Source organism: Molossus molossus, unplaced genomic scaffold (genome assembly GCF_014108415.1).
Source record: "Molossus molossus isolate mMolMol1 unplaced genomic scaffold, mMolMol1.p scaffold_m16_p_22, whole genome shotgun sequence".
NCBI lineage: Eukaryota > Metazoa > Chordata > Mammalia > Chiroptera > Molossidae > Molossus > Molossus molossus.
The window spans coordinates 13,160,477-13,172,976 of NW_023425358.1; the positions used below are offsets into that span (position 1 = coordinate 13,160,477).

The 12,500-nt window shown below is 51.8% G+C and overlaps 1 protein-coding gene across 1 annotated transcript in view; it reads left to right on the forward strand.

The window, feature by feature from the left end:
• Positions 1–3,897: 3,897 nt before the first annotated feature.
• KIRREL3 (kirre like nephrin family adhesion molecule 3) overlaps positions 3,898–12,500 on the forward strand; it is a 115,378-nt gene continuing 106,775 nt past the window's right edge. Inside the window, exons 1-2 of the mRNA XM_036277257.1 lie at positions 3,898–3,913; positions 4,526–4,603. Coding sequence (XP_036133150.1) covers positions 3,898–3,913; positions 4,526–4,603 — 94 coding nt within the window. The remainder of the gene's footprint in view (positions 3,914–4,525; positions 4,604–12,500) is intronic.

Genomic DNA, 12,500 nt, shown 5'->3' on the forward strand with positions numbered 1-12,500 from the left:
GGTGGGTTGGTGGGTGGGTGGGTGAGTGGGTGGGTGGGTGGGTTGGTTGGTTGGTTTTAAAGGCAGACCTTCTGTTGCTCACAGTGTAGAGGCCTGGGACCAAATCTTCCCTACTCCCTTAGAAACACTGTGTCCTCGCTCAGCAGTGTTTCCTAAACCTTTGATCTCCCCAGACAGGGCCCTCCACACCGCCCCCTGCAGGTGACCCTGGACTTCTGTGCTGTGAACTTTCATTCTAAGCCGGGACAACTTGTTTCCGGTTCCTCCTTTTCCATGGGCACCTTTGGTGCATCCAATGGTTCTGCCACTGCTAATGCTCAGCAAAGCCTGCAACCCCAAGTCCCCATGGCGAAGGCTCCATCACCTCGCCGCTCTAACATGGGCACCTGTGGTCTGACTCCCCGCTCCGCGCCAGGGCAGGGCGACTGGGAAGGTGGCCGTCTGGAGGCTGGTCTGGCTCACAGAGTGAAGGTCACTGTTCTGTCTGTCACATTTGATCATCTCTCCCTTGAGAGGTGGGCGGGGTTTCCCTAAGCCCAAGCATTAGACCCTTCTTCCCTGTTCTCACTGGGTTTCCAGCTTCTCCTCCCCTCCCCCACTCCAGCCCTGCCGGCGCTTCCTCACTCGGACCCAACACCCTCTCATTTAGCTCTGGCAAATCTCTCTGAAGAAATCCCAAATGGTCGCATATGGATAGCTAGCTGTTCTCGCTTCGCTGATCCTCCAAACTGCTTGTTTTTGCAAAGATCCCAGTGGCTTCTCCCCACTTCTCAGTAAAGACTCAGTCAGAGAGCCTCTCACTTAATAAAGTTCTGCAGTGTGCTTATTAGCGCCTTGTAATGTAGCTGCCTAAATAATTAAGACTAACCCACACGTGTCAAAGTAAATGAGCCAAATACATTGAGAAATTGCCTCGTCCTCCGTTTCTTTTATTAATCAAGTTTCTTTTCAATTTTTTTTCCTGGTCATTTGCAAAACTCAAACATGGTCAGTGAGGCTCTTACTTAAAATATCGGTACACATGGCTGGGCTGGTGTGGCTCCGTTGGTTGAGTGTCATCCAGGACACCAAGAGGTCACTGGTCCCATTCCCAGTCGGGCACATGCCTGGGTTGCAGGCTTGACCCCCAGTAGGGGACATGCAGGAGGCAGCCAATTGATGCTTTTCTCATAGATATTTCTCTCTCTCTCTCTCTCTCTCCCTCTCCCTTCCTCCCTCTCTAAAATCAATAAAAACATATTTTTTAAAAAATAGTAAATAAAATAACTCCGTGTGGCCTCTTTCCTCCAGCAATCCCTCTAGCGGTAACCTATCGCATTGACATCAGACAGGTCGAGTTGGGGTGGCTGAGACAGTCAATATGGATAATCCAGATTCAAGAGCTTGTCCACGTTCTCTAAAGCTCTGGGGAAATTACGCCCCCTCATTTCCCTGGAAATTAGGGGACTTTCCAGGAAGAGCAACAGGAAATTGGCCTAAATACATCCAGCACCTTCTGCCCCAGGCTCAGAGCTCCCCTGGTCCCCCTGGGCTCAGTCCGGGAACCCAGGCTCCCTTTCCAGTAGCAGCCACTGCTGATCTGCTTTAGATGGACAGAAGGAGTCACTGGAAACTATGATAAGAATTGTCAACAGTCTTCTAGGAATATACCCTAAGAAACCTGAAACCCCATCAGAAAGACTATATGTACCCCTATGTTCGTAGCAGCACTGTTTACAATAGCTAAGATCTGGAAACAGCCCAAGTGTCCATCAGTAGATGAGTGGATTAAAAAGCTGTGGTACATGTACACAATGGAGTACTATGCAGCTGTAAGAAAGAAAGATCTTATCCTTTGAGGTGACATGGAAGGACCTGGAGAGTACTATGCTAAGCGAAATAAGCCAAGCACAGAAACAAATATCACATAATCTCACTTATTTGTGGAATATAATGAACTAAACAAACTGCTGAACAAAATTAATCCAGAGACATAGAGGTGGGTACAGACTGACAAGCCTCAGAGGAGGGGAGGTTTGTTGGGGGAGAGATAAACCACAGAACTTACATGCATGTATGCATGACCAATGAACATAGACAACAAAGCTGGGGATGGGGCAGGGGGGAAGAGGAGGAGGGTGTCGATGGGGGGAAAATGAGAAACATCTGTAACAAAAACAAACAAATAAATAAATAAAAGAATTGTCAACAGTCCGGCCAGTGTGGCTCAGTGATTGAGCTTTGACCCATGCACCAAGAGGTCACCGGTTCAATTCCCAGTCAGGGCACATGCCCAGGTTGTGGGCCCGATCCTCAGAGGGGGGCATGCAGGAGGCGGCCAATCAATGTTCTCTCTCATTGATGTTTCTATCTCTCTCTCTCTCTCCCTTTCTCTCTCTAAAATAAACAAAGGAGCCCTGGCCGGTTTGGCTCAGTGGTTGGAGCATTGACCTGTGGACCAGAGAGTCCCAGGTTGGGTTTCCGCTAGGGGCAAGTACCAAAAAAATAAATTAATTAATTAAAATAAATAAAGGGAAAAAATCAAATCAAATAAAAAGAGTCGTCAGCCACCGTATCATCCGAGGGGGAACAACCGGCGTGCACTTACAAGGGACAGGCTAACTGTGCCTGTCGTCAGCAGGCTGAGGTTCCAACAACGTCTCAGGGCGAGGTCAGTGTTCAGGGGAGCTCAGAGCCTCCTCGCAGCTGGTGCTTCCGCCGACCCCCCTTGACATGCTGCATTCCTGCCTCTTGAAGGGGGTTATTAGAAAGAATCCACAAATATAGTAAGTAAACATCAAAGGGGCTTTGATCCACACGGCCCCTCGACAGAGCCAGAGCCCCTGAAGAAACAGCCAAGGCCGTAGATGCGGGAACTTAACATCGCCAATTGGGCGCCGGAGATGTGAGGCTGTTTGAAGTGCGGGCGGGCTGGCCTGCCTTCCGCTGAGTGAGCCGGAAGGACAGGAGAAGGAGCGAGTGCCTCTGGGGGGGCAGGCTCAGGGCTGCTTCTCTGCTTTTCCTGATGGTCAATAAACCCCTTTAAAGAATCAGGAGATCAAAGCGAGCGACCTCCAGGGGCCATGGCCTTCAGCACCACCTGCCACGTTTTGTATTTCTCCAGGGCAGGAGGCCCCAAGCTTGACTCCTCTGTCTCTCATGGGCCTGTGCTCCCTTTCATCCTGCTGTTGTGGAGGGTGTGCTGGGCAAAAGGGGTGGGTGGGGACGTAGGGCGGAGGAGGAGCCCAGCCTGCCTGTGCGCCAACAGCCTAGAAACAACCAGTGTTTTTGGAGAAGTTGCTGCAACACACCACTCAGTGGGAGCCTCCTTCTCCGAGAAACTGTTGGATGCCCAGAGAGGCTGGCCAGGCCTGGGAGAAGGTGCAGGCTTATCCCACCTCTCGGAAATCATACCCCTTCTTCATTCCCCGTTTAGGGCAGCTGTCGCCTTGGTAGGACTTCTAAGCAAAGAGGTAGGGGTGAGAGTCTAAAAGAATGATGGGAAGCCATTTAGCATCTTTGAATTTGTATTTTCTCATCTGTATCATGTAAAGAGCAGTGACCTGTCTGCCTATCTCATGGAGTTGGTGTGGGAGCCAAAGGGTCAACGAGAAATGTGGGATGGAATCGCTCCAGAACTCAGAAAGTGCTACAAGTCAGGATTAGAGGCTACACGCCAGAGAAGAAAGCAGGACTTCTTGAGAAGCAGATGCCCTCCAGTCCGATGCTCACACACGGTGGGCACTGATGTACAAACACTGTGGAAAAAAAATTTTCCCTTGCCTTTGCTTTCTCGAATTATTGTTCTAACTTATTTTTCCAATTGGCTCAAGGGCTTGGGGACCAGAGTCTGTTCTGTGTGTCTTAGCCCTCCCAACCCCTGTGATCCCCACTGTGTGTACACCTCAGAGGTGCGTGATGGTCGTGCTGAATGGTACCTACATATAAGAATGCCCAGAATCCCCAGCCCCAGAAACCTCCTCTCCCCCAAAAGGCAGACTCTTCCTATCTCTACCTCGACCCTTGTGTCTTCTTCCAAAGTCACCATCACTGCTCTGTCCCTCTGCGTCGCACTGTGCCTGGCTGCATTGTTCCATCCTGGGCACCACTGGCTGGACACTGCCTCTTCTCTGGCAGGTCCGACCACAGTCCCAGTGTCATCCTGGTGTATCCCCAGGCCTGGGACATGCTGGGCCTCGTTAACCTATGAGTAGTGGTTATACGTGTGGATCCTGGATCCAGACTGCCTAGGTTCAGACTCCTGGTTCTGCCGTCCTAGCTCTACCATCTAAGGCTGCCTACAAAACACATGTGTGAGTGAGGGTGGTACAGAGTGGATAATGGTATGTACCTCACAGGGTCGTGAAAGTCAAATAAGGAATTTGTAGCTTAAAATGATGCCTGGACCATAGTAAATGCAACGTGAATGTTTGTGAACTGAATAAGTAGCCCTGTTCATAAGAGCAACGAGAGCCACGCCCCCTGCAGAGGGGGTTCACTGACCCCTGACCCCTTCCCAGCTCACCCACCTGTGTTTTTCTTCCAGAGCTGGGCCTCCAGAAGAGAGGATGCTGTCTGGTGCTGGGCTACATGGCCAAGGACAAGTTTCGGAGAATGAATGAAGGTCAGTGACAACCCGCCTACCCTCTCAGGAGTAACGTGGAGGGAGGAAGCTATGTCCTGCAACTATAGACCAAGACAAAGAGCCTGGGGTATCTGGAGAGGACAGTGGGCAGAGCAGTTTGATTTCCATGAAGCTCTTCACATAGTGACGTGGAGAGGATCAGTCCTGCCTGGAACAGTGTGCCGATTCCTCCCCTCTGCGTCCCCTCCTTCCCTCCTCGTGCCTCTGCCTTTTGTTTCCCACCCACCAGCACAATCAAATCTGCTCCCATTGTCTTTTCTAACCCAGACCGCTTCACCTTCCCCTCCGGTATTCACATTTCTTAAATGCCTATTGAATGGACGACACCTTCCAGGGCACTTGGGACAATGCTAACGGAGAATAAGGCAGAGTTTTTATTCTCAACAAACTTGCACTTGGAAACCTGCCCTGCGCCCCAGTGCCGTGTGCCCCGCCCCTCCCACTCACTCATGGGCCACTCTGCCTTCCTTTCGCCGCGGGTTGTTCCTCTGAGGCTCGACCGGGTCCTGGGAGCTTGGGAAAGGCATTGACATTGAGGGGGAGGCTGGGATGTGAGCGGGGTGCTGTTGCTTATGGGCTTGCTGTCATAGAGAGCCAATTCCCCTCATTCCCAGCCATCTGTCTCTGTGTAGCTAATAACCCTTTCCATCAGATGCCACAGACTGTTTGTCAGGATTCAAAAGTAGATAAACAATGGCTGGGGATGCCATTTATTCATTAAAGTCAGACAAATGAAGCCCTGGCTTGCTACCAGCCCAGCTTGCTCTGAGCTGGGCCCCTCCACTCCCGAGGCCCTGGGCTGCCATCCAGGCACGGGGAGGAAACTCACCTGCACCACGTCTATTCCCAGGGTTAGACCACAGCACAGTTCCAGTGCACTCTCCTGAGCTCTTCAGCTGGCTCTCCTCCCAACCCACAGTCCATGACACCCCCCTCGGGCTCCCCAAACCCAATGTCTTGCCAGCTATAGGTTCGTCACCAGCATCCATCGTGGTGACAGTGTGACAAGAGGCAGCCAGCGCAGTTAAGCACAAGGACTGTCACCTTCCCCATTTCGCTGCCTGTCTGTGTAGGAAGGCAGCAGCACCAGGCGGCCACTTCCCATTCGCGCGAGCCCTGGGGCTGAGCACAGCCAGAGATGGAGGCTGCGTTTTCTGCCTCCTGCCAGTCAGTCTCCCTGACCATTCGCTTCCTCAGCCTCCCCTCTCCACCCCAGCACCGCCTTCAGGAGAGTGCAAGGCAGTAACTTCTCATTTGTGGGAGCTGACAGGGTGCCTCTGTCCGTGGTGCTGAATAGACGCATTCCCTTGCGGGCGACGCTCATTAGAGACTCTGAAGCGACAGAGACTGGGGAAGCCAAAAAGGCAGGGGCTGGGCTGGATTTGACACCTCAAGCTCGGGGTGTCTGGTCGAGTAGAAGGATACTGACTGTAGATCCTGGAGCCTACGAAGACTCATATCCCCTGACTCACGGGCATGATGTGATTCCCCACCTTTCACACTAGGCTGATGGTGGGGAAGACCGATCAGCCAGCTCAGGCTGCTAGAACAAAACACTTCCGACTGGGAAGCTTAAACAGCAGAAATTATTTTCTCACAATTCTAGAGACAGAAAGTGCAAGGTCAGGGTGCCAGCATGGTCAGGTTCCTGAGACAGCTCTTTTCCTGGCCCGCAGATGGCCACTTCTTACTCTGTCCTCACGTGGCAGGGAGCAGCCCTCTGATGGCTCTTCTTTTGAACACAGCAATCCTATTGGATCAAGGCCCTACCCGCTAGAACTCATTTAACCTTAATTACTTTTGTAAGGGCCCTATCTCCGAGTACAGTCACATTGGGCCTGGGGCTCGAACATATAAATTGGGAGAAAAGGGAACACAATTCATCCCATAGCAAGGGGTCTGAATGCATTTGCCATAGCAGAAAGGCACAGTGTTAATACTCTGAACCAGGAATGTAGAAAGTGGTAAGAAAAAGAAATTCAGCAGGAGGAAGAGAGGCACTTAGATATTGCTTAAGAAGGGCAGAAGGGGGTCAGGGAGAACTAGATAAGGACTCAGAAACAAAACTGGGACCTGGCTTGAGGACAGTTGGCCTTACTTTGTGCAAAAACTAAGCTAAAATGGCATTTTTAAAGTTTTTTTTTTAAATGGGAAGATGCCAAAACAGTATCTATTCTCTCTGTGCCCCCTCTCTAAACACATACTATCCACACAAATGTGTTATTACTTTCACCTGATTACAGTTGACTTGGTTAAGAATGATAGATCCCAGGTGCCTTACTCCAACCTATCCCCTCCCCCTAGTAATGACTAATTGAGATCCAAGCAAAGTATTCAGAAAGAGGTGGGCAGCAGAGACAGCAGTAACGGCCCAAGGCAGCTAACACCTCACCCCTGCCTCCCTCTGGCTCTCACCCTCCCAAATGCCCCAACACACACATCCACACACATACTCACACACAACCACACGCGCAGTATCTCCTGTTATGTCTGGATGGAGAAGGGCTGGTGGGGTGTTGAACAAGCTAAACCACCATGTGTGAATGATTACAAATCTCAACCATCAAGGAGACAGGATAGGAGGGGGTGAGATAGCAGCAGAAGAAGAGATGCATGAGTGCGTCACCTTCGGCTCTGGACAGACAGAGAAGAGGAAGGGACCCCGAGGGGCGGGGAAGGCTCCTCTGCCCCCCCCCCCCGGACAGTCTTGCTACCCCAAGTGCCACAGTACAGTTTCTTTTTTCCTAAAACTCACGTGCCCAAACGTCTGCAGATAAGAAAAGGCATCAGCAAGAATGGGGAGCTGTTTTATGGTTTATAATTATCTTGTACCAATACTCAAAATAATTATAACTTCCACATATTAATAATTGAACTGGAATAACAGCCATGGCATAGCTCAAGAAACAGAAATCTCTGTCCAAGCTGCACCATACACCTTGGTGTAAATTGAACAATTGTTAGAATAGTAAAAAAAAATAATTGTTTTTCTCCCAGATGCTGGAATTAGTGAGACATTAGAACAATTAGCTATTTCTTCCATTAAAGATAAGGTGGCGATTATTATATTTCTAATTTAGAATAAATATGAGTGGCTTACTTGTACTGTATTAAAGTTTATTTGTTCTGTTTCACAGTATTTAGTAGGGTGTGTGTCACCTGGGGAGAAGTGGTCTCCTATTTGATGTTTCCCTGCTAATCTGGTATCTTCTATTTTCTTCTCCCTCCACTCTCCCCTCCTCTCTATATGCCCCAAAAATAACAGCTTGAGAAAAACAATGAATGAACAGGAGCTTTATAGTTTTGGGGTTGATCATAAGCTAGAATAATTGCAATTGGTGCGATTGAACTACACAAAGCAATAAAGAGAAGACACTATTCCGGGATCGTTTAAGGAGGCCTGTGACAGTCCAGGAGGGTGGCTCTATTTGGGAGGCTTACTAGCCTCTCAGATAGAATTTGCAACATCTGCAGGAATGGAGGCGTCAGTGATATGTGGTGTGTGTGTGCCTGTATGTGTGTGCGTTCTTTCCTGTTTGGACTCAACGCATCCCTGGCATCAACTGGAGATACGAACAGAAATGAATGAAGGGCAGACAAGAAAGGAGGAAGTAAAGACAGACTGGGCATAAGAATATCAGGTTTGTTTGACCTAAGAGTCCTCATGTGATTAAGTACCTGGCGATTAAATAGGACCTGCTGGAAGGAGATCATTTATTTATTCATCAAACCGCCATTGGGTACCTACCAGAAAAATAATACCAGTTTTTATACTAAGTTCCAGGCATTGTTCTAAGCACTGGAGCTTTTACAAGTAAGCAGGACATAGCGCCTGCCCTCGATACGCTCAGGATAAACACAGGTCCATCTCAGGGTTGCCGTCCCCACCACAAGGAGATCCTAATTGGATGCCCCTACTTCTCTAACCATAATGATGCACGGGGGCAACAGCCTCTTTGTTTTGTGGCGCTTACTCCGATCGGTGATTATTGATTAGCCTGTCTGCCCTAAAGGGTTAGCTTCAGCTACTCAAGGACCCCCCCCTTTCCTCCCATGGCCCAGTGTCTCCCGTTAGGGAGTAGTCGGTCAAGTTTAAATTTTTTTTTTCTTTACTGATTTTAGAGAGAGAGGAAGGGAGAGGGAGAGAAAGACGGAAACATCAATGAGAGAGAACATCGATTGGCTGCCTTCTGCATGCCTCCCACTGGGGATCAGCCCGAAACCTGGGCATGTGCCCTGACTAGGAGTCAAACCGGCGACCTCTTGGTGCCTGGGTCGACGCTCAACCACTGAGCCACACCAGCCAGGCTTGGTCAAGCTTAATTACATAGTTAATTAGTGCCATGAAGGACCAAGGCACCCACAGGCATTAAGTGGATGTTTCAAAGGGTCCTCGGCAGAGCGAGCTGAGGTAGCGAATCCCAGGAAAGGAGCCTGCGTCTCCAGGGATTCCATGTCTGCCCATCAGCCTCCCCCCAAGTCCAGTGCTAGGACTCCTCCTGGGAGGCCGGGGCCAGGCAGGTCAGCTCAGCACGGGGGCTTGGAGGGGAGGCCCCACAAGTGCTCCCCCTTCTTTCCACACCGTCTCTCCTTCCTCACTCAACTTATTGCTGGACTAGTTCTCAGAGATCCCTCATCCCATAGCCCCTACACACACACACACGCCACCACCACCACCATCACCACCACCACCTCCACCACCATCATCACCACCATCACCATCGCCATCATCACCACCACCTCCACCACCATCTTCACCACCAACATTCTCTCCCTTCTCCTTCTCCTGGCTGTTCCCATGACCTGTTTCTCCTGGAGATCCCATGACCTGATCCTATTCAGAGGCAGATACAAACTCTCACGTTGTATCTGATACGGGGCTCTACCTGCCTCTCAGCAACCCCATATTCCTCTGTGTTAGAGCCATAAACATTCCTAGTGCCTACAGAGCAGCCCACCAACTCGAGGGGGCCCAGGAGCACTGAGCGCTGGCCTGGGGCCAACAGGAAGTTGCTGGAAGAGCCAGGACCACAGCCCAGATCTCCTGACACTCAGACCCATGGTCCTGGAATTCTGAAAGAGGAGACTGAGTGTGGACAGAGGGGAAGCCCTAATACTTCAGCTGGTCTGGTTTCTCAGGGTAGCTGAAAACAGAGAAAGTGGGAAGGGTCGGGGAGGAGGGGGCGAAACACAGGAGTCTCCAGCTGCTGTGGGGGGAATCAGGACAGACCTGGACAGCGGCCGGGGAAGACCATGGCTAAGGAACCAGAAAATTCTGTCAGACCCTGGGACTCGAGAAGGAGAATGAGGACAAGGAGGCCCAAAGGGGGAGAGAGGAGGCTGCCTGAGCCCAGCGCTCCCTCGCCCACAGCGCCCCTCTCGGGCTGGCATCTGGAGGGGCATCAGCATCACAGACTCCAGGCCTTCAGAGCCACAGGGGCCGGCGCGCCCCCATCTCAGTGAGAGGAAAGCGGAACCGCCTCCTCGCGGCGTGGCTTTCACTTTCCCGGGAAGAAGCAAACGCAGTGATTAGCAAAGGCAGCTTCTGTTCACGGAAAGGCTGGCTCTGCAGATGGCAGACCCCATCCAGGCTCTTGCCCCACAGCTCCGGGAGGTCCCACCCTCCTCGTCCAGGCTTAGGGAGCACAGCGCCCCCTCGGGTGTCTGTCCTCACCCTCAGCCAGCCCGGGAGGGTGGGAATCGGGGCGGCAGCAGCAGCAGCAGCCCTGGCTGTTCTTTGTGACCGCGTGGGGGCTATGCCATCTTTCTGCACCCTGATTCCCTAATCCGTAAAAATGAGTCAAAAGCTTTCGCTGTTGCCCTGGCTGGTTTGGCTCAGTGGTTAGAGCGTCGGCCAGCAGACCAGAGAGTCCCAGGTTCGGTTTCCGCTAAGAACATGTGCTTCAACCGTCCCTGGCCCGGTTGGGGTCGTGTGGGGTCGTGAGGGTGGCAACCAGTCAATGTGTCTCTCTCATGTCGATGTTTCTCTCTCTCTTCCTCCCCCTCTTCCTCCCGCTCTATCTGAAGATAAGTCCAAAAAGTCCTCGGGTGAGGATTAAAAAAAAAGCTTCCGCTGTTGCTTGCCTATCCCCTGACAGAGGAGATAAGGGCGGTGCCCCCTTGGCTTGTGTTGTGGAAGGAGCCAAGCCTGTGACCTTGGGCAAGTCCCTGAATATGCAGAGGTCAACCTCGTGTACAAAACTGAATAATGTTGGTTATGATCATCTACAAGCCTCTAAAATGTAATGATTCAAAATCTCTCTTGGCTCTCAGTACCCTGCCCACCCCCTAGTCTCACCGCCGCAGACCCAATAACTAAATGCCGTGATTTCCGAAGGAACCGTACTAGGACATGGACGGGCTGGCTTTGCTCAGCAGCCTCAGAAGACAGCTCTTGTTTATCCTTCCTGCCGGTTCTCTGAGCGTGAGCTGGCGGCTCAGCTGTGCCCGGGTGGCCTGAGGCTGGGGCAGGGGCCTGTGGACAACCTGCACCTGCTTCAGAGCAGAGGGAACCTCAGTAGGGAGGCCGGGACTTGGCCCAGGGACCCGACCCGTCGGAGAACCCGTCCGCGGCACGTGAGCTCCTCCCGTCTGACTGCGGGACCCGCGGACTGGCTCACGCTGAAGGCCCGTGATTTTCTCGAGACCATCCCTGCACCGCCTGCTCGAGCCCCCAGAATGTCGGCTAAAACTGTCATTTTGTTAGTTGGGGCTCTTGGGTGCATTTTTTTCTTATTTCATTTTTTTACTGATGTGTTTTCTTCCACTGGGGCCGCAAAGCGGTTATTTGTATAACGTCCCTGTTTATTATTTATGGCAAGGCTCGGATTTCCGGGCACTTTAAGATTGTTATTTAATCCACTCAGTGTCTTGGAACAGGGGACCTGCCATCTCACTCTGCTGCCACAATCTGATGGAGGATTCCAGAACTTTCCCCAGACCCATCCCCCCGGCTTATCTCAGAGGGTGTGGGCGCCCTAGGACACAGACCCTGCCGAGCTTCTTTTCAAACATCCATTTCTCTCACACCCATATTCAACCCTTACCAAGACCTAGAAATGCCACCTCCCAAATATCTCTTGAACCCGTGCATCTCTGCCCCTCTCGGCCACCGCGCACGTGCCCGTCACCTCCTGCCCTCCCCTGGACTGCGGCAGCGGCCTGCTAACCGGTTCCGTGTGTCCATCGGGCCCCTTCCCTCCCGCTCATCTCCCACACCTCAGCCACAGCAATATTTCAGAATGCAAATCTGATGCCATGTTCCTCTTGAAAACATTTCGACGGCTTTCTATCGCTTTTAGGAAAAATGCCCAAATCCTGGGCGTGTTTCACACAGCGCTACGATCTGGTGCCCACACCTCTTCGGCCTCCCCTTGACCCTTGGGCACTCCGCGCCTAGCGACGTCGGCCATGTCTCAGCTCCTCAAACGGGGTTGCTCCCTCTGTCACCACGGCTTTGTCTGTCCCGGTCCCTCCTCTTGGACGCTGGCCACACCCTCCCCCCATGCCCAGCCCTTCACTCTGAGTTTAGGTCCCACTTCTCCAGTTCAGCCTGCTCAGAACCCCTCCCCCATCTATGCTCTCACGAACCATGTCCCTTCCCTTCAGCACCCTGAGCTCAGTCATATGTGTCCACGCTGCCACTGTTTAAGTAGTGTCTCCCCTACCAGTCTGTGAGCTCCGTTTGGTCTCCATCCTACGCCAGGAGTCCAGCATGTTTGCACAGCATAGACACTGAAAGGAGAGGACAGTGACCTTCTCCGCCCCTGGGCAGTGGTTCCCAAGAGGGCGGGACTGGGTGATTTGAGAACCTAGACTCCCAGAAGAAACACTGGATTTCACACGGAGAAGAGGAACCTGAGACTCGGGAAAGTAA